The sequence below is a fragment of the Chelonia mydas genome, chromosome 14 (genome assembly GCF_015237465.2).
Source record: "Chelonia mydas isolate rCheMyd1 chromosome 14, rCheMyd1.pri.v2, whole genome shotgun sequence".
Taxonomy (NCBI): Eukaryota; Metazoa; Chordata; order Testudines; family Cheloniidae; genus Chelonia; species Chelonia mydas.
In genome coordinates, this window is record NC_051254.2 from 8257664 (window position 1) to 8279143 (window position 21480).

The following is a 21480-nucleotide window of genomic DNA, read 5'->3' on the forward strand; positions in this document are numbered from 1 at the left end:
CTCTCCTCCTGGAATGGGGGTGAGGGGATGCTCAGCTCTCTGACCAGGATTTGAACCTGCACCTCCCACCAGTCAGAGACAGTACAACCTCCCGCTCCAGAGCGGGGCTCTGACTTGTCCAAGGTCTCACAGTACATCGGGAAGGGACTCTGCACCCAGCACCCGCAAGGGGGACCACACAGACCTGCCTCCTAGCACCAAACGCCTTCCTCCCTCATAAGTAGGTCGGCCACGCCCCAACACGCATAAAGATAAATGCGCATGCGCATCCCCTCCTAGTGGTTGATTCTCGCGCGCGTGCGCTTGCTTCCCCTCATTGGCCGTTTGCTCCGGCTCTCTCGCGGAACGTGGCCTCGCGTCTTTCCCCAGCTCTCGCGAGAGGCGGCGGCTCTGTAAGATGGCGGCGCTGTGTGAGGAGTTCACGCTGTGCGGCCTGATTGCCAGCGCGGGAGCAGGGGCTGGCCAGGGTATCCTGGGGCTGGAGCCCGGCCCGGATTCCGACCGGGTGCTGCTTACCGACCGCGGCCGGACGGCCACCCTCTACAAGGTGATCGCCCCGCCCGGCCGCTCTCTCGGGGAAGCCTCGCTCCTCCGTGGGACGGGACCGCGTGAGATCCGCCTGCCTCTTTCCCCTGTACCGCATGCTCGTCAGCAGGGACCCTGTGCGGAGCCCCCCTTTCCCCGGGACGGGGATTCAGGCCCCCGGGCTGGCCTGTCCCGCTGCAGCCCCGTCTTGTATATGCTGGGCAGGGACAGCATGGCAGAGCTCGCCCAGGCTGCTGCCTCCCTGCTCCCGGGCTGCCCCAACCCCCGCTGCCGGACACCGAGCGCGGGGTGGGGAAGGGCCATGCAGCCTGCGGGGATGTATCCCTTGCCCTTGTGTCCGTGCTCGGCACTTCTGCCGCTTCAGCTGCTGCAGGAGGCTCTTCTCTTCTTCCCCCCCCCCCGCACCCCTCCGGTGCGTGTGCTTTAGCAAAAGTTTCTGTACCCTCTCTTGTCTTCGGGCACCTGCGGGGCGCTGTGCGTCAGATCTGCTCGCACCCCAAGCCTGGCCTTGCACTCCTGGGACTCGCTATTCTGCATCAGGACATGGGCTTTTCCAGTCTGATTACCCAGCCTCTAATAATAGCCGGTACCTGATGTTTCTGAGGGTAGGGGGAAAAAAACATGTATTTCCATCAGCCTTGCTGCCCTGCAGTATACCTAGCCTCTTGTGCAGCGTTGTAGTTAGCATTGTGGTCAGTTTCTTTGCTAACCCATAGGGAAACAGTCTATCCTGAAACGTGATAGTTTGTAACTTTCTATTTTAGAAGGCAGTGCTACAACTGTTTTATCTGACAGTTTTTGATCCTACAGCCTCCATTGCCTGCTGGTCTGGGGAGCAACAAATTGGAAATGAAACCCCACCGTTAAATGACTTTTTACTCTTCAAATAGCTTTCATTTTTAAAAAAAAGTTGCTGAAGTTAAAGGGTAAAATGTCATAAAAAAATCTTCATTTTATGTTCGAGAGAGATGGTGGTGTGAGGTAATATATTTTATTGGGCCAACTTCTGTCAGTGGCAAGCTTTCGAGACAAGTTTTTGAGCTTACAGAGAGCTCTTCTTCAGGTCCTGGGACCAACATGGCTACAACACTGCATACAATCATTTCATGTTGACAGAGCAAAATAGAAAAGTTCATCATCATGTTCCTATTACGCAACTGTCATTTAGGGCAGCAACGAAGCTCCTCCACTCCTGTCTGTTTCTGGCAAGTCTTTCAATGGTTCCCCAGCTGTGCCCCAGATTTTTCAGCTTGGCTTCCACAGCTCTTCCCATGTTTTTTTGGATGGCCTCGTTTTCACTTGCCTTCAGATGTCCATCTTATTGCTACTCTGGTGATGGAATCAGTTTCCATCCGAAGCACATGACCAATCCATCTCCAGTGCCTCTTGGCAACGATGGTGCTCGGATCCTCTTGGCTGCACTGTGCCAATTGATCTTGGTTTGTGATTGTTTTGGGCCAAAAGATAGGGAGAATTTTTCTGAGGCAGGTTGTATGGAATGAAGACAGTTTGGACATTTCTCATTCCCAGCATTCTGAACTATAAAGTAGTGTTGAAAGTACGCAGCTCTGATAAATCTTGAGTTTGGTTTTGGTGTTGTATTTTGATGATATCCAGACTGTATTTAAGCTCCTGAAGGTGTTCCTGTCTTTATTGATTTTGTTCCGGATGTCCTGGCTTGTTCCATCATCCTGGGTGATGGTGCTGCCCAAGTATATGAATGTTTCTACATTGGTGAGAACGTAATCCTCTATCCGTACTGGTGATGGTGAGGCAATATTAAAGGTCATGAGATCTGTCTTCTTGCGGTTGATTTTTAGTCCAATTTGCTGGCTGTATGCGTTGACTCAAGTTGTTTTTTCTTGTATATGGTGTTGGCTATGTGATAGGAGAGCAGCAACATCTGCGAAGTCCAGGTCTTCAAGGGGTGAAAAGTGTCCATTTAATGTCTCTTGGCATGTCTTCTGTTGTACGCCGCATTACTCAGTCAATGGCAGTGTTGAAGAGGACTGCAGACATGACACACCCCTGACGTACTCCTGTTTTGACTTCAAAACTGAGCTCACTGTGATCAGCACTGTACGTAAAGTTGAAATAGAAGCTTTTGATGATGTTGATTATACGGAAAGGAATTCTATATGCCTGCAGAATGCATCATAGGCTGGTTCTGTGAATGTTATCAAAAGCCTTCTCAAAGTCTATGAAATGTATGTAAAGTTGCCATTGCAGACTCTGCAACTAGACAAGCCTTGAAGAAAAAAGTTTTAGACGCAAAATCCCAGAAGCTAAAGGACAAATACCACAAGCAGTATAGCCAGGCACACCAGGAGGTCAAACGCCTTGTGAGAGCAGACAAATGGAATTATATTGATGATCTGGCAACACAAGCAGAGGATGCAGCTGCTCGTGGTGAACAAGGAACCATCTACAGAATGACGCAGCTTATCCATGGTAAACGGCAGACAGCAACAAACACTCTCATCAGGAACAAACAAGGCCACCTACTAACAACCAGAAAAGAACAAGAAATGCGCTGGACAGAGCATTTCGAAGAATTGCTGAACAGGGAGCCACCTACAGAAGAAGCAAACATTCAGGAGGAAGAAGATGATCTTGATTATCAACACAGACACCCCAACTAAGGAAGAGATCATTCAAGCCATCAAATCCTGAAAAAATGGGAAAGCTCTTGGCAAGGATAACTTGAATGTAGAATTGTTCAAGGTAAATCCTAAATTAGCAGCATCTATCCTGGCCCCTCTATTTACATCAGTCTGGGAAAGGGAAAAAGTTCCAGATGAGTGGATCAATGGGGTTATAGTGAAGATAGGAACTGTCAGTGATTGTAATAACTGGCATGGTATCACACTTTTATATGTGCCAAGCAAAGTATTATATAAGATCATAGTCCAGCATATATCCGAGGCAGTTGATAGCTTCCTCTTTTCTGAGAACGCTGGCTTTCAGAAAGGGCGTGGATGCATATACCAGATCTTCTTCACTCTACGAAAGCAACGGCAACTCTACATAATTAAGAAAAGTTCAGTGGTACAATAATTCCATTCTCCCATCAATTGTCTCCGTTGTCTGCTTGCTGTAAACTCTTTAGTAGAGGGGCTGCCTTTTGCTGTGTGTACAGCCCTGATCTCAGTCGGGATCTTTAGGTAAAGCTGTAATGCTGCTATGATTAACATATGAGTGCAAATCCCAAGGTGTGCGAATGTACACAGTACAGAGAGAACCAAAAAGGAAGACAAATTTAACAGTAATAAAAATGGTGGACAACAGCCACATAAACTGGTCAAATGGCATCATAGGACAGAGTTTAAAGCAGGGGTTCTCAAACTGGGGGTCAGGACCCCTCAGGGGGTCACCAGGTTATTATGGGGGGCGGTCATGAGCTGTCAGCCTCCACCATAAGCCCCGCTTAGCATCCTGCATTTATAATAGTGTTTAAATATATAAAAAAAGTGTGTTTTTTTTTTTTTTTTAACTTATAAGGGGGAGGGTCGCACTCAGAGGCTTGCTGTGTGAAAGGGGTAACCAGTATAAACCAGTGGTTCTCAAACTTTTGAAGAGACAATTTCTCCAATGTTTAAATGATTGTTTCTTGGAACAACTAGTTCTAGAATATTCAAGAGGAGGCAATTCTTCGCTCAGTCTTAGGTAATACTGTCACTTCTTGAATTAGCTTGTGTAGCGGAAACAAAAGAGTAATAATGAACACAGTGTAGTTATGGTCAACGTGCTTAGGGCAAGTAAGATACCAAAAAGTAACATAGTAACACTAAACTTTAGGAAAAGGGAGAAATGAGGTTAGGCAAAAAGACCCTAAACTTAAAAATAACGAAGTTAAATTCTTAGAGGTGACATAAATATTATTTTAATTTTTTTAAAAAGGCATTGGAAGATATGTGGACTGCTGAACAAAAAGAAAACAAGGAATGCAAGGAATAAACAAGGGTGGCTCACCGCCATGGTTAGTGCAGTTGTTTGAACCAAATGAAAATCCCTCAAAATTTGGAAATCAGACCCTAGGGAAGCCAATAAATAGAAACATAAATAACACATCAGGCAGCGAAAGGGAAATAGCTAAAAATGTAAAAGCAAATGAGATTCTTTAAGTATATCAGAAACAGGAAGTCTGTGAAAGAATTGGTTGGTCTGCAGAATCTGAGGCTTAAAAAGGGGGAGGATGTTATTAATGCGAAGTCAGTTAGCTTCTCGGTTTTTGCTCCTGAGGATATTGGGGAGATACCTAACCTGTAGCTGTGCTTTGCTGTTAACTTGCATGAAGTACTACCAGATCAACGTAACCGAAGAAAAAAATACTGGAGAAAACTGATAAATTAAAAAGCAATAAGTCAACACCCAGATGGCTTATGTCCAAGACTTCTGAAGACGCTTGAGTATGAAGTGGCTGAGCTGCTAACAAAAATCTGCCATATCTTCTTTTAAAAAGCCACTGTTCCAGAGGATTGAAGGGTAGAGAATGTTATACCTGTATTTTAAAAAGGCTCTAGGAGTGACTTGGAGAACTCATTTCCATTGGAAATTGTTGAGGCCAAGAATTTAACAAGATTCAAAAAGGGACTGGACACTTACATGGTAAACTCTGGATATGCTTGATCTCCTAATTAATGATTACAAATTTTGGAAGGGATATTACGCCTCAGGGTTTAAATCAATTTTTAACTAATAGCGTATATCTGTGCTTTAAGCTGAAGGTGTAATTTCCAGCTCAGGTATATGTACATGCACTAGCTTTGATTAAACTAGCATGCTGACTGTAGACACAGGCAACAGAACAGGCTAGCTTCCCAAGTAAGTACCTACGCTCCTAGACAGGATTGTACTCAGGGTGGATAGCCCGTCCTGCTGCCTGTGCCAGTGCAGTTACACTTATATTTTTAGTATGCTAGCTTAATCAAAGCTAGCATGTGTATGTTTATGCAAGCTGGAAACTACATGTTCAGCTCAAAGTGTAGAGACCAGGATGAAACCTAATATGGAAGGAAGACTACCACACATCTGCCTATTATGAGGTTTTTGCATCTTCCTCAGAAGCATCTGGTGCTGGTGACATCTGAGCGAGGGCTACATGGACTTTAGGTCTGATCCAGAATGGTAGTTCCTGTGTTCTTTATATAAACTCCATATTCAAGTGAAACTTGATTAGTTTGTGTTTTTGTTTTGACTCATTACCCTCTTTGGAATTATGCTTGCGTCATCCGTGGAAATCTAAATTACTTATTATTCTCACTTGTCTAGGTTTCGGACCAAAAGCCACTGGGTTGTTGGTCAGTCAAACAAGATCAAACTATCACATGCCCAGCTGTGTGTAACTTTGAAACTGGCGAATACATTGCTGTCCATGACAATAAGGTGAGAGCTATTTTCCAGTGTTTGAGAATATAAAGTCTTCTGAGTGAATTACAAGTAATTGATTGTGATTTAGCTATTTGAAGTACTGGAAAAGTGTGGAATTTTCCAGAATAAATGCAGCTACTCATTCTCTTAGGGCTTTTCAAATCATGGAGTGCCCCAGGTTGCACACCATCAGAATTTGGAGCACCTCAGTCATTGCATTTTTGCGCAGTGGAGAGGATGGCATGCAGCACTGGGATTGGACACACATTTGGGGGGGGGAAGAGGAGATGCCTTATGTTGAGAACCACATATTCAGTTACTTGTCTTTTGAAAACTTGCAAGTTCTTTCCTATAAAGTCTCTTCATATGATAGACATAAGCATAAGAATATTTTGGTTAAAATAAATTCAAAAGTAATAATTATTAACGTTTTATGTTGTGAGATTTGCATTAACACCCTGTTGAGATGATTGGGGTAGTTCACATCTTCACATCTCCTGTTCTGCTACCTTATCTCTCTCTGTTCTCGTCTTTTAAATAGGTAACTGAAAATAACCACCGGTTCTATTTTTCTTTACACTTCATACACTTTCTCATGCCAATGAATTATATTTAATAACTAATGAACCCTACTATATCTTTCCAGTCTGGGCCCTGACCTGGTAGAGGGTGGCTTTGATCATATCCCCTTCCAACTCCTTTCATTGGAATTTTCCTTTTTTCCTCACTTTTAGTCTATCCTCATCTGGTTTCTTTTTGTTTTCCTTCAGTCACGCTTCTGTATCTTCTGTTCTCAAAAATCTATCCATCCTCCCTTTCAAATCCAAACTTCTTGCGGTTGTGCTGAATTTCTGCTGTCTTAACTCCTTCAGCTCTTGCCTGGGTCCTCTGGCTGTCCCTCCCACACAAACCGCTTCCTCAAGACTGCTCTCACTAAGGTCACTCCTTGTGAATTCAGAATTCATTCAAAATTTCCTGATATGTTTGCTTTCACTAACAAATATTTCATATGCCAGTCTGTGATATACAGTAAATGGACAGTTTCATCATATTTATAAAACCATTTATCTTTTAAAGGTTTTAAGAATATGGAAGGATGAAGATGTTAATTTGGATAAAGTATTTAAAGCAACAGTAAGTTTGTTTTGTTTTTTTTAAAAGTAATGTATATTCACTTTCAAATTAGAATTAAGAATTTTTGGAGGGGAGGATGTTAGCTTTGCAGTGACATGTTGAATATATATATATATAATTTTTTTTCTTCAATTACTTGTCTCCTTAATTTACACTTCCAGTAGTATGGAATATTACTAGTAATTCACCTGTGTGCTTAGGTTTAAAGATCTTCCTGACAAACATTAGACTTAAAGTGGTTAGTAGGACCAGTGATAACTCTTTTTGAAACATAATAGAATTTATAGGTTGTGGGATTTTCTGAATGGGGCCACTGGGCTAATTAAATTTCAATACATAAGGTTTCTTCTAGCCTATTGCTGTGAGTAAAAGGTAAATTATTCAACTGAATGGGAGTTTCAGTCAGAATCTTTATTTGCGTTTCGTATTTCTTTATAGTGAGGTCTGGTTGGTGGATGTGTTGTGCTTTAGCAGTTATATTTAAATTCCTGGTGTCACTTAAGTGTTCCGGATTGTAACCTACCTAATGCGACCCAGAAATGTGATGCTAATTAAGTTGGAACAGATGTTTTTCTAGCAATTGCCTCTTTCGGCAGTGAAATGATGATGCATCACAATGTTTCACAAAAGTGGAACTTGCTGGGACTCCATTATGAAGAATTCTGCACTGGCAGCATTCTGTTGCTAGTCAGTTTTTATAAGAAATCTGTAGAAATAAAAAACACAAAAATCAAATGTACAACAGTTTGGGGGCAATGAATTGTGAATGTAAAAAACTTTTAAAGAGAACACTTTTCTTGCAGTTAACAGCTGAGGTATATCGGATACATTCACTACCCTATACAGAGCCCCTTGTGCTTTTCAAAGGAGGTGCTGTGCGAACCTTAGATGCTCTGTTGGCAGCACCACAACAAGAAATTGAAAATGTTATCTCAGATGAAGTCATTAGGTGAGTGATACCATTTTAGGGAACTACCTTCATAATCCAAGGAATTGATGGTCATATGTGAATCAAGTTCTAAGTCTGCTATTATCTATCTTGTGTGCCCTGAAGTGTGTGTTGCAGAGGTGAGAGCTGCAATCGTATTTAAAAATGTCTTGTTCACTCCTATTTTATGGCTATAAGGCTGTATCCTATTAAAATGAGAATATATGTATAAAAGTCTAAATACATAATTTAATGCATTTAGATGACTTAAGTGATGTTGAAGATCACAGTGATAGTCATCCGTTCTATTGGCAGTGCCTCCAGAAGATGTACCTAGAGTTTTCAGTTAAATGTATCTATTGCTTATGTATTTTTAGTTCATTGCCCACTTAAAAATGTTCAATTGTTTTTACTTGTAGCAAGAAATAATCCTACAACTTTCAACTTTTAGGTGGAGTGAAGCTTTCATGGAAACACAACAACCTGTTTTAATTTTTACTACTGAGAAAGTGAGTGGCTTTTTAAAAATTTGTTATAGCAAAAAATAAATAAATTATAATAGTGTTTAAATCAATTTAGTCTCTTTGTATCTCTTGCTTAATTTCATAAATATAAACTTTCATGATGTAAAGTATTGTAATATTTCTGTTACCTATTTAATTTATATTACAGTTGAGTTGTCCTGTAGTGATGAGCGTGACTTAGTTGAAAAATCTACAAAATGTCATCTAGCTTTTCAGTAATAGTGAACTTGTTCTCATTACCCCAGGGATGGGGCAAAATTCAGGACATTTAATTATGATGGAAAATGTAGTGACAACTTAAAAAATAAGTCTTACAGAGGCCTAAAACTTTAAAGCTATATTTTTACGTACAGTAGAACCTCAGAGTTATGAGCATCACCTCAGAAATGGGGGTGGTTCGTAATTCTGAACAGAACATTATGGTTCTTTCAAAAGTTTACAGCTGAATATTGACTTAAAACTTTACTCTGCACAAGAAAAATGCTGCTTTCCCTTTATTTTTTTTTTAGTAGTTTAACACAGTTGTCTGTCTGTCCTTTGCTGCTGCCTGATTATGTACTTCCGGTTCTAAATAAGTGTTTGGCTGACTGGTCAGTTTGTAACTGAGGTTCTATTGTATAAAATACAAATTATTTACAAAGATGACACGCTACAAAAATCTCATTTTGGTGGGGAGGAAGGAATTCCTGTGTATTTATCTGAAATACCGTACATGTCTCTACAAAGTGACAATCTCATTGAACTCTACCATTATTTTGCCTCCAAGAAGGGAAACTAGTTTTGGTATGAATCTAGAGAGCAATTAAGATTAAAATCAGAACAGTAGTAGTAGTTTGTATTCCTGAGTCCCTAGGAGCACCAGTCATGCTTTGTTTTGAAATCTTAAAATTAAAAACTGGGAAATACTAAGTAAAAGATAACCCTCATAACTAATTCTTGGTGCTTGGGATGGTGAGGACTCTCCCTGCAAGTTCCTCAGAAATCTTATGTTTAGCCAATGAAATGGCTTCTTGAGCGTCATGTTTGGTTTATTAACCAGAAAACCTGTATTGGTTCATGTTAATAGCCTCTTCTGACTCCTTCATATGCACTGTTGATTAGTGCCTGAAAGTGATTCTCTGATATTTTGGCTTTTTCATTAACTCGTTTTTATCTTCCCTGTAAATCCATTTGTATTGCATTAGTTTATAATGTCACTTAAACTTGCATGAATTTTACAAACTGTTTCATGTGAGTTGTTTGTGCAACATGTCCAGTTAAGAGTTTAGGTTCATAACTCTAAATGGCATGTATGGCAGTTCACTACTGCTAGTCTGTAACAATAATATCTGTAGCATCTCCCTGTTTTGTAAATGAAATAGCGGTAAACTTTTTTTTTTTTTAGAATGGGAATTATTTTGTGTATGTGCAGAAGGTTAACCCAAATATCCTACACAAGTACAAGCTTAAACAAGAAGAATCCCATCCACTGAGTTTTACAGCATATACAAAAAACAAGATTCTCACACTCCTGTGTTTGTGTAAGTCTTATTTTATGATGGATGTAACTGGTTGAAACTTGTAAACTAACTACAGCTGTTTGTGAATTGCTGTTGTCTAATATAACAACTTTTTTGGTATTAAATTTTGTGTAGAAGTAGTAATTAAAACTTTTTTTAAGCGTTTTCTTGTTCTGATGGCTGGAAAGTCTTATACCTGTTCATGCTATGCGTTGCACAATGAGATGTCTTTAAGAAAGTTCTGCATTTGAACTCTCTCTTCTGAACTTACTGCATTGTGATTAAAGTTGGTCCATTTAGGTTAGCTTTTCATGTGCAGATTTTATAATGGTCTTAGATGTACATATGAAGCTTTAGAAAAATGCAGAGGCATGGTTTGACACAATCATTAACTTAAAATGTAGTGTCACTTTTCTCTTCTGATAGATTCTAATGGATGTGTGTATAAGATTCTGATGTCACTGCAACAAAGTGTCCCAGAGGAAGAGCAAATTCTGTCCAAGTCACTGCTGCTCAAAATTGTAGTGTCTGACACTGTTCTAAAAGGAGCTTCGTTAGCCATCCTTGATATAGATCATGTTGCAGTATTGGGATGTTTGGATTCTCCACCTAATACTGCTAAAGGTAACTTTGAAGTGACTTGTTTTAACTTCTAAGACAAAATTAAGTTGGCCGCATAGACCAGTTGGTGGGTTATTTTTGTGGTCTCTTCACAGGAAAGAATGATCTTGGGTTGGAATTTCTAATCGGGGAATTTACAACTTTTCAGAGACCCAGTTATTTAGTGGGGATGGTAAAGAAACTGAATTTCAGACAGAATGCTAGTTTACTGTTGGAAACTATTGTAGTACAGTTAATTATACAACTGAGTGGTTTGCAGTCTACACTTACTGAAATAACGCCTCTAATGGATTGTAATTGTAAATAGTAGTGTCAAACCCAAGACTAGAAACTACTTTTGCTACTGAATTTCACGCTCTAAACTGCAGTATTTCTACACTGTGTTTTTGAAAATTGTATGACAATATAGTGGGAGATAACCCTCAAATATTTTACAACTTGTTTGTAATTTCAGCATACAAAAAGAGAATTATCTACTTCTGCTGCAAATAAACTGGCTGGGAAATGAAGTTTGCCCCAGGACTGAAATTCTAAGTTTCCAAAACATTTTCTGTCCTGAATCAGGATGAAAAGTCAAATTTTACTCCTGGGGGAATTGTGTGTCACTGCACGTGTGCAGAATTTATGTCCCCCACAGATTTCTTTGCTTCCCTGCAGAAAAATTACTTCTGATGGGGAAGCAAAGGGAAGCGCAAGAGTGGTCACGCACCCCTCCCCAGCAGCACAGACGAGTTGGTTCAGGCACACAAACCAGCTACTAGAAATGTAAATCACTACCAGGGCCGCAGGGGCAGGCTGGGCAGTCGTGCGTGAGAGAGAGAGGGACACTGTGTCCCTATTGCTTACTATTGCGGCACACTCAGCATGGAGGGGCAGGGCTTCGGTGTGTTTCTTAGGCAGTAGGTGTTGGGGCAGGCTTTGTTCCCTTAGGTAGAGCAGAATGTAATAGCCTGCCTGCATAGTGAATTGTTCCCATTGTCTTTGTTAATTCCTCCAGGAGTATAAAACAGGTGTAAAAGTTTTAAGGCTCCTTTTACATTACCAGAGTGGTGTAAAGGACAGTATAGCCTTATAAATGCTTATGGTGCTTTAGTCGTTAGGAAACTTTTTTTCAGTCCAAAAATTTAGACCAGTTCTATCAAAATGTGCTCCATGAACTGTTTGCTTCTGACTTTTCTGGAGATGGTCAGTAGCCAATATAAAGCGTGAGTTTGATTCCCCAGCCCTCACTTGCTCTTCAGTTGCCTATGATGTAACACTGAGCGTATGGCTGCGTATATTTGTTGACTAATAACTAGAAATAAAGTGTCGAACCTGGCCACATTACTATTAGGTAATGAGGTTTGGGGATTTTCTCCAATGCTCCCCACTCCCATGCGCCAGCCATTGTACTGTAGTTTAAATAAATTACCGAAATAATTGAAACCAGAGTGATTATATTGCATTATTCTGACAAATAAAATGAGGAATTTTTTAAAATATTGTGCGCAGAATCTTTAATTTTTTGGCACAGAATTCCCCTAGGAATAAAATACAAAGCTTTTCGCAAGACTGAATTTCCAAAATATTTTTGGTTTTGGCTGTGCTGAAATGCAAGGCAGCCAGGAACATGTCTATGGTTCTGAAATCAAATATATTCCCTGCGATCGTCGGGTGCTGGCCTGGCTGGTTTGGCCAGGCTGGAAAGCAGGACATCCTAGCAAGAAAACAGCCCCATCTGACTTGCCAAAATCACTTTTGCTGTTCCTTAGTGCTGGGTGCATTGTATACATTCTGAAATGCAATTTCATTTTATTTTGGGAAGCGCCTCTCTGTAACTGAAGACTACAGAGAAATGTTATATGTCTGTCACTTTGAACGCTCAATATATCCAGTTTTTTCCTTTTTCTGTAGAGTGCCTATCTATATGGAATACAAAATTTCAAACATTGCAAACTTCAAAAGAACTACCACAGGGAACCTCAGGACAAGTAAGCTGTAATTCAGTGTTTGATATCTATGGTACTGTAAGCTTCAATCTAACAAACTTGGCATTTCTGTTTCACTGTAGAAATGAGTACATACAACTGGGGAGGGGTGGAATGTTTTGTTTAAGCCATGGTTAGAGAAACAGTAGAAGTTTTGAGCAGCTTAAAATAATAAACACTTTAAAATGCTCAACTCTTGAGGCAAACTTCAGGCAAGATGGGCTTATGCAATAAAACTGCGACAGGGCTATCTAAAAGGTAGGTTTTTTTAAATCCTAAATTGATTGGGAAGAAACATAGTTTTGAAAGTCCACTAGGAGGCACTTAGTCTGCCCAAAAATAAAGCTTTTGTCTCATTCACATTGCTTGATCAATGATGCTAAGACTCAGTTGGAGTTTTAGTCGAGGTAAGGGTAGATGGAAAGAAACATCTTACTGAGGTGTTTTTAAAAAAAAATATTGATTTGAATGGATTTTTGTGCAGAAGTCCAAATTAGCTTCTGTACTTCATCTGTTAATTAACAATGTACTTAATATTTTGTAGTTGTGGTGTTATGGAGAGAAATTTTTTTTAACACATGGGAAGGTGCTAACTGTAATCGTATACAAGTGTGAAACTTCATCCTTGGCAGCTGCTGTTGGAAAACTCAAGGATACTCAAACCTCAGGTAAGAGTTCGCTCAATTATAAATATTATTCAGTGAATACTTGCAATTTCAGCATACATCCTACCACTAAAATTCTCTTGAAAAACTTCATAGAAAAAACAGGATCAGTCTTACAGTAAAATAGCTGAACAGTAGCTTAACTTTGCTTTCTGTTCCTTTGCAAAAAACTTATTGAAATGTGCATAATACATTACCTGTAGTATCGATGCACTGAAACAGAGCATCCTAACGTGCCTTGGTGATGGGGGGGAGATGGTGTTTATGAACTGTGAATTTCCTTACAATATATTTAACAACATTAAGCATTCACTTACTGCATGTTTTTTGTAGAGGAATAACATGACTGTCCCCCATGCTGCTAAACTGTTATATGTTGTGCTAGTTAAACCTTTACTACTTCTATTAATAAAACTGTACTTACGCAGTTTTTTAGGTGGAAGTTTTTTTAAAGCATCTTTACATACAGTACTGGTTGTTTGGGTGTTTTTTGTTTTTTCTTCCCCTTAATACAAATTCCATTATTTTCAGACTTCATATGATAGTCTTTTGCTTAGAGGTAGTTCTTGGCACAGCCTTTTCTGAAAATAGGGTATTGTGGAGTCAGCTTAATACCAGTCGTACTGTTGCACCTGTAAAATACTGTTGAAAGTACATATCTAATTCATCCTAAACTGTAGAATAAAGTCCAAGATAGATTTCAGAGCAACTGGTGTATTTGTATCTTGAGTGATACAGCAGTTGCGTTGACCTTATTTTCTAGGAAAACATTTTTTATTTAATGCTGATCTTAAACTTATTTTAATTTTATTCACAAGATGCATGGAATTGGAAACAAATTTTATATTGACAGGGAATGACTCAATATTTTAAATTGCTTTAGAGTTAGAAGATTCCCTACTGCTATAAGAGAGAGATAATAGAATTAACTTGCGTCCGTTCTTTGCGTGAATGCACTTTTGTAACTTTTGTATAGGTTTAATATAACTTTGTGTTTGCACAGGCATGAGAACGGTGTCTTCATATGTGAATTGGAATATGCTTCAAGAAGATCTGGCATCTCCACGTACACAGCAATCTGTAACTGCTAAAACTGAATCCAAGAGAACTGTAAGTTTCAGGGTTATCTTTTCCTTGCTTGTCTTTGCATTATAAGTAAGGCTACGATTATGTCACGGAATCTGTGACTTCCATTGACCTCCATGACCTTTTCTGCCCTGGGGTTGGAGCTCCCAGCCAGACCTGCCCTCACAACTCCCAGCCCTCAAGCTGGTGGGGAGACCCTGTGGCACTGCCCGGCCGCAAGCAGCAGATCCCTGTGGCACCCACACACTGAAGCAGTGGGGTACCCAGGAGCCCCAGCAGCAGTGGGTGTTGAATCCACCTACCCCTTTTGTCAGGGATATTTTTAGTGAAAGTCAGGGACAGCTCACAGGCTGCCGTGAATTTTTGTTTGTTGCCCATGATCTGTCTGTAACTTTTTTATTAAAAGTATATGCATGACACAAACTTTAGTCTTAATTATGAGTGCATGTATTTTCAAAACTTCAGGGTTGGCTCTGGCAGACAACTGTGTTTGTTTCTAAAACTGTGATCAGACTTCTCAACATTGTTCGGCTGGTGACCTCAAGCCAGTGGTGTCCAAACGTTTCCTGTTGTCGTCTTTCCCACCGCCCCCTCCCTCCAGTAATGGAATCTGTCTACACACCCCCCCCCCCCCATCCTTTTAAAGTTGGCTCAGCCGAGGAGCTTTGGCTGAAGCAGTGCTGGGGGGTGGAGAGGGAATGAGGGGAGAGTGGTGGCCAGGGGCGAAGTTGGAGCAGGGGCGGCATGGTGCTTCCCGCCTCGGGTGGGGGCTGGCATGGGCCCTGCCATGCACCCCCCCCTTGAGCTTTCCTCCACACACCTCTATGGGGGTGTGCCCCACAGTTTGGGGAACACTGCCTTAAACCCTACATGCTACTTCTACAACACACAAATAGCACATTCATGCTGTTCCTAGTTATTTTGATTGAAGATTTATCATTTTTGTCCAGGCTTTGAGGGTAGCTTCAATTTATTTTTTTTCCTTAAATTACAGTTAAGGTCGAGAAGGAACAATGTTGCAAAAGTGCAGCGAGACACCCTTACAGTTGAACAGCTTTTATCAGATATAAAGGTAAGTAACTAAAATATCCTTAGCTCATATTTTACTAACCTATTAGAATATCTCAAAATAAGTCAACCCAAATGGCCGATCGAGTTCTGTCATTCCCCCTCTTCCTTTCCTGTCCTCATAGCTTGATACATGTATACTTGTAAGAATTAGCCATATTGGAGATTAAACCATCAGCGTATATAACTATTCTGCAAAAAGAATTGCTCATGCATAATACTAATGATATTAAAGCTAGCTCTTTCAACAAAGCTTTAGGAACGTAGTATACAGCATCTGAATAATTTAAATATTATAAATGTAGCCTTGCACAAAGATGGAGGTCTTAAATTTAAAGGCAATAGACATTCTGAAGTAAATGGTGAGACTTAGAAAAAAGATTCTGACTGAACTCTAGACTTGTAACTTTTTGGAACTTTTTCTGTCTGGAATATTTACATTTGTTTTGATTTAAATAAGACATCTATATGGAGGCACGAAGCACCCTGACAATTAATATTCCAACATAAAACCCTTCTTCCCAAATCTTCACACCTGAGTTTCTAGATACAATGTGAAACAAGCTACTTAATTTTAAAAAGTAGTCTGAAGGTGAAGTCTGTCCTATAATTGCTTCCAAAATAAGATAATTAAACTTAATACCTGTATCAACAATAATTTTTCACTATAGCACATCAATTTAGAAACAAGTTAAGCAACATCCTGGTGCAGTTTTGAGAATTGCTGAACTAAATTTAATTGTATTTAAACTTATAAAAGTAAACCTGAGCTGCCTAGTCAGCAACATCGCTGTTGGCTGCATAGTCTGATTAATTCCTAGAAATTGTTGCAAACTGTGTGTGATCAAAAGTGCTTCCCCGCTTGTTTGAAAGTTCATGGCTGCTTTGGTATATGCAACACATTAATTAAAATATTATTGTTCAAGCAATCCTAGTGCTGTAACTCAAGTTATTTGATTGGAAATTGAGTAAAGATCTCTGCAAATATTATAGTAACTAATGAGAAAACGGTTATTGAGTAAGGGTTGAAATGAGACCACTCCCATCTGATTATTAAGGGTATAATTTTCAGTTCTAGATTAGGTCTTTTGGTCATTATGACAAGGCTGTCAAAAGGGGTAATCTTAAAATCTTAGCTTTACCACCACCATATCAGAAGGGAAAGTCATCTTAGTTTGCAGGGAAGAAGAGCCCTGTGTCACTTGTAAGTTTTTGTCTCTCACCAACAGAAGTTGGTCCAATAAAAGATATATCACCCACCGTGTCTCTCTAATATCCTGGGGCCAACACGGCTACATCTACACTGCATGTTATTATCTGCAGTCTGAAAGTTTTCTTTTTCTCCACTTTAGTCTAATCAGTAACAATATGCTAATCTTATACTTCTAACACTTTTGAATTGGATAATGTTACTTTTAGGATTCTTCTCAGAATGATATTGAAGAGGAATTGAGGCAGTTCTTGTCAAATGCACAGATGTCAGATTTCCAAGCTACAGTTGGATACGTTATAACAGGTCTTGTGAACAGGTGTAAAACAGAGCCAACATTTTACCCTCGAAATTGCCTGGTACAGTTAATCCAGACACAAGGACTCTCTTACAGGTGAATATTAAGTGTTTAAGTCCAGCTTTTGAAAGTGACTAAGCTGTTTATGTGAAGTTTTGAAAGTGTTACTTATGGTCGAAATGTGGAGACCTTTACCAGAAAAAGTGATTATTTTATGATTTGCTGTTCTCACAGGAAGACCTGTAGGATTTCTGTTGCTAATATCAATTTTGGTACCTCTTATAGCACTTTTCATCAGTAGATCTCAAAGCACTTCATTTTTTTTAAAATATTTATCATTCTCATCCCTATGAAGTAGGGCAGTACTGTGATCCCATTTTTTTACAGATGTAGGAACTGAGGCACAGAGAGGCTAAGTGACTTGCCCAGTGTGGGTCTGTGGCAGAGTAGGGAGTTGAACGTGGGTCTCCCAAGTCCTAAACTAGTGCCCTAACCACTGGACAATACTTCTGCACCTTAATCTAAAAGAAGGTTAACGCTTCAGTAGTTCACATGTGGTTGAAATGTGAGGACTAACGTCTTTATTCTGCCTCAGTTTGTGCCCAGACTTAATGGCAGTTGCCTTGGAGAAGACAGATGTGCATTTGTTGCAACTCTGTCTACAGCAATTTCCTGACGTTCCTGAAGCAGTTACCTGTGCTTGCTTGAGGGCTTTCTTAAGGTAAGCGGGAAGCTGGTAATATAATTCCTTTCTGTTAGTCTAGTTTTTACCTGAAGACTTGGTTTCAATACATTCCTAAGAATTATTTTAGCGTTCTAAGCTTTTTTTTTACAGATGAAGAGTTAAACAATATTTTAAGAACCTTCAGGAACCTGAAATTGTATTTATTCTTGAATTTTTACTCACCACCTTGTTGGTCAGCAAATTACTTCATTAGCCTAAATTGATGCCAGGCTTGTGTGTTGTCTCCTCTCCTAGAACACACTATTGGCATTAGCCTTGTTTCCACTAAAACTGGATGCCCCTCTTTGCTTTGATAGCTTCTTAAGATGGAAAGCTTAGTCAGTTTTGCCTATACACCATGCTTTTTATGTAACTCACCATGGTTTTTCACCGTTACAAAAAATGCTGAACTATTGTCTTTCTTTTAATATTCTCTCAAATGGTATATTGCTAAGACATACCAAAGCATAAAGCCAGGCCAAAAAAAAGAGATTGAATAGCAGCCCTGAAAATCCCCAGAATACTTGGAGCCATCCATCTGCAGATTCATTTAAATGCAATAAGTCTTTGTCCCAGTATCTTCTCCACACTAGCTAGTTACAAATGTAACAGAAAATTGTAAATGCACTTGTTTCTTAAGTGTGGCATAAGTTATGTATGTTCTGCAGTCCCCAGACACAGATGAGAGGTTAAAGGGAACACTTTGCTGCTCTTGGTTTTGAGTGGCCTGTGATATATTTTACCAGGGCCTGTCTTATGTTGGTTTAGCTTGCTCCTGTAAACTTAAATGGCAAGCTAAATCAATATAGAACAGTGATAAATTAATTTTAATGTCCACACACAATTTAACTAAATGTTTAGTTTTAACTAAACATAACACCTTTTGTTAAACTGGCACAACTTTGTGTGTAAAGAAGCCCTTAATACTAAAATTCTACCTTCTATCTGTGCAAGATGCCTATCGACTACAACAATTCTATAAACTATTTGGATTGCCAAAAGTTACTATCCATGGAGACTAACTCGTTCTTTAAAAATTTCAAAATGGCAAACTGTGTGGTGTTCATATTAGCAGCTAAGTGCCTGTCAACTGCCTGCATGCTAAATGTTGGAATAATTATAAACATTTTAAGGAACAAAACACATAGCTTTATATAATGCCATATGATCAAAACAAACTTAGATTATAACCTTCTTTAAACTAGTCCATAATAGAATGGCTGGTGACACGGTAATTTAAACTTGTGGTGCTAGAATCAGTACACATTTTATAAATATTAAGTCTGAAATACTTTAACTGGATTTTCTCTTGTTCTTTCATCTGTATTGTATGCTTCAAAGTGCTAATAGACTATTTTGGTATAAAAAGATTGATAGTGTTGCCTGTGCAGAGAATATACAAAGTATTAAACATTTAATAGTCTGTCCATGGAATGACCCTTCCTTCTTATAGCATCAATGATGACAGCCTTCAAGGAACAAATGTGAATTTAGATTCAGTAATCAGTTACATCGATATTACGCCCAATGATCAAGTAGAAAAAAAAAGTGAAACTGTACAGAATGGCTTCAGTTCTGAACTGATGGAGGACAGCTGTGATGTTCAATTAACACAGAAGTCCCATGTGATGAACACTGAAGAATTATGCCCTGTTGGACCACAAAAGGCAGCACTGTTGTATCCTTTGATGCATATATGTCATCTTAATTTTGTTACGTCATGAATTATCTCTAGTTTGATTAAAATACAGGCTGTAAAATAAGTGGTGCTTACTATTAGCATTGTTCCAAAGTCTGTCTTAACCTCTTTTTAATCATAAAAAGCTTGTCAGTTGTGATAAATTGGTCATAACTACACAAAAAGTAAATAAGGCAGTCTTCGTATTCATGCTGTAAAATAAGTGATACTTAATTTTGATTTACATTTACTTGTTGTATACAATTTCATGTTGCAATAATAAGTTTTGGTATAAAATGTTAGCTTCACAGAAAGAAAAATTGGTATTAAGTGTTTGGCTGGCAAAGGCACCCTTAACTATGTAACTACAGTACTTCTAAGAAAATTGAATCCATTTAAAAAATAAACACAAAAACATGCTACTCTCAGTGACTGAGACTAACTTATATCACGGTAGAAGCACAAAGACTAGGAAGAAGAATATTCAGAACCCAAAACAGCATTTCTCCCTAAAAGTGTAGAAAACTACTTTAACAAAATTTAAGATCCACTGAATCTTCATAGAAATGACAATTCTTGAAACTGTATTTCCTGAATAATCCTACACAGAAATGCCGTTCTCCATTCAGCATACAGTGAAACATTTCTCTTGCCTCATCTGAAAGACCTTTCAGCTCAGCAAGTCGTTGTAAGCATGCTATACTACTTAGAACTAATTATCAGTTTAGCTCTAACTATAAATCAGAACTTTTTTTTTATGATGGATTCTAAGTTGCGTAAACTTATTTTTCATGTATTGGTTTAAGATATCAAATAAGAATTAAAAATGGTATTAAGTGTTCTGAAGCTAAATTCTCAGTCTCTCTAAAAATGAGATCAATACTTTACAATTAACAAATAATGAAGTCTTTTTCCTTTCCCTTATACTGTATCAGCACACAATATATTAAAATTTACAAATAGGGGCATGTTCGGGGGGAAATAGCTAAGAATCTGTTATAGCAGTCTGACTCTATTTTCCTTCTAGCTGTTTCTCCGGTATTTGCAGTACCTGTATATAAAGTGCAGTGAAAAAGTTAGTATGAATTTTCCTGGCATGCGCTCTCCAACCATAAACCAGGTGAGAAGATAGCATTAAATATAACCCTAAATTTGGTAATGGCATAATTTTGTAGTTTAGATCAGTGTATTGTATTGCATTTATTCATTACGTGCTAACAGATTAATATCTCTATAAAGTGGCTTGGAAAAAGACACATTCTCCAAGATAAAGGGGTTTCATTTTACATCACTAGAAATTTAAACTTTCAATACAAATGTCCTATTCAACCTTTGAACTTGTAATCTGTTAAGCAGATGATGTTAGATATCATTAAACTATAATTATGGTAATGCTGATTTGTCTTGTTTGTTCAGATTATGGACTGGATGTGCCTGTTACTAGATGCTCATTTTACAGTTGTGGTGATGCTACCAGAAGCAAAAGGATTACTTTTTAGCTTGCATAAGTTTGTGAGAGCACAAGTAAGTTACACTTCCTATAATACTGCACTAATTTTGAGTATGGATTTAGTATCCGAGTGGCACGTGAGATATAAAAATACAGTCAACTCAATCATACACATTGGTTCTTCTCTACTCATATGCTTTGTCCTTTGTGTCAAATTTCTACCGTCTTCCATCTACTACAGGCCCAGAAATGACAGTATTGCAGTGGTTCTGTGTTTGTAGTTTGAACAGCTTTGAGATCCTTCAGGATGAGTGTATCATATAGATGTGCAATTGTTTTTCACTATTTTCACATATGAAAAGCATTCCATAAGCTTTGTATTATAAACATCTTAATTTTTCTTCTTAGGTACGATTTCACTCAGAACTCAACAAGATAGAAGGAAGTTTGCAAGAGCTGCAAAGAATAAAACACCAAAAAGACTTTGGCTTATATTCTATTGAAATGTTGGAACTGATTTGAATTTGATATGTATTCTTCATAAACTTATTTTTTATTTAATCCCTTCTCTGACAAGGATTTATTTCCTCTTCATAATGGGTTGTGAGCTTTCTGTGCAGGGTAACTGGTTTACTCTGTAGCTACATTGAGGGATACAAGTTTGAGGCTAATGTATAAAGCTCTCCCATTTTCACTGGGTGACCTATTGAAG

At 38.9% G+C, this 21480-nt stretch overlaps 1 protein-coding gene across 4 annotated transcripts; it reads left to right on the forward strand.

The window, feature by feature from the left end:
• Positions 1 to 244: 244 nt before the first annotated feature.
• On the forward strand, positions 245 to 21329 carry NOL11 (nucleolar protein 11). 4 transcript variants are annotated; one of them, XM_043528614.1, is made up of 19 exons: positions 449 to 547; positions 4447 to 4525; positions 5818 to 5931; positions 6994 to 7050; positions 7854 to 7999; positions 8430 to 8487; positions 9887 to 10022; positions 10428 to 10625; positions 12516 to 12592; positions 13134 to 13257; positions 14258 to 14364; positions 15335 to 15412; positions 16828 to 17012; positions 17512 to 17637; positions 19094 to 19318; positions 19928 to 20006; positions 20346 to 20438; positions 20735 to 20842; positions 21177 to 21329. In XM_043528614.1, exons 2-19 carry the CDS (start codon positions 4523 to 4525, stop codon positions 21288 to 21290), a joined length of 2028 nt encoding a protein of 675 aa, XP_043384549.1. In that variant the 5' UTR covers positions 449 to 547; positions 4447 to 4522; the 3' UTR covers positions 21291 to 21329. The 4 variants fall into 4 exon arrangements, with proteins under 4 accessions (XP_007055156.2, XP_037770010.1, XP_043384548.1 ...); XM_007055094.4 differs by lacking the exon at positions 4447 to 4525 and having other exon boundaries at positions 245 to 547; XM_043528613.1 differs by lacking the exon at positions 21177 to 21329 and having other exon boundaries at positions 411 to 547; positions 20735 to 21170.
• The last annotated feature ends 151 nt before the right edge of the window (positions 21330 to 21480 follow it).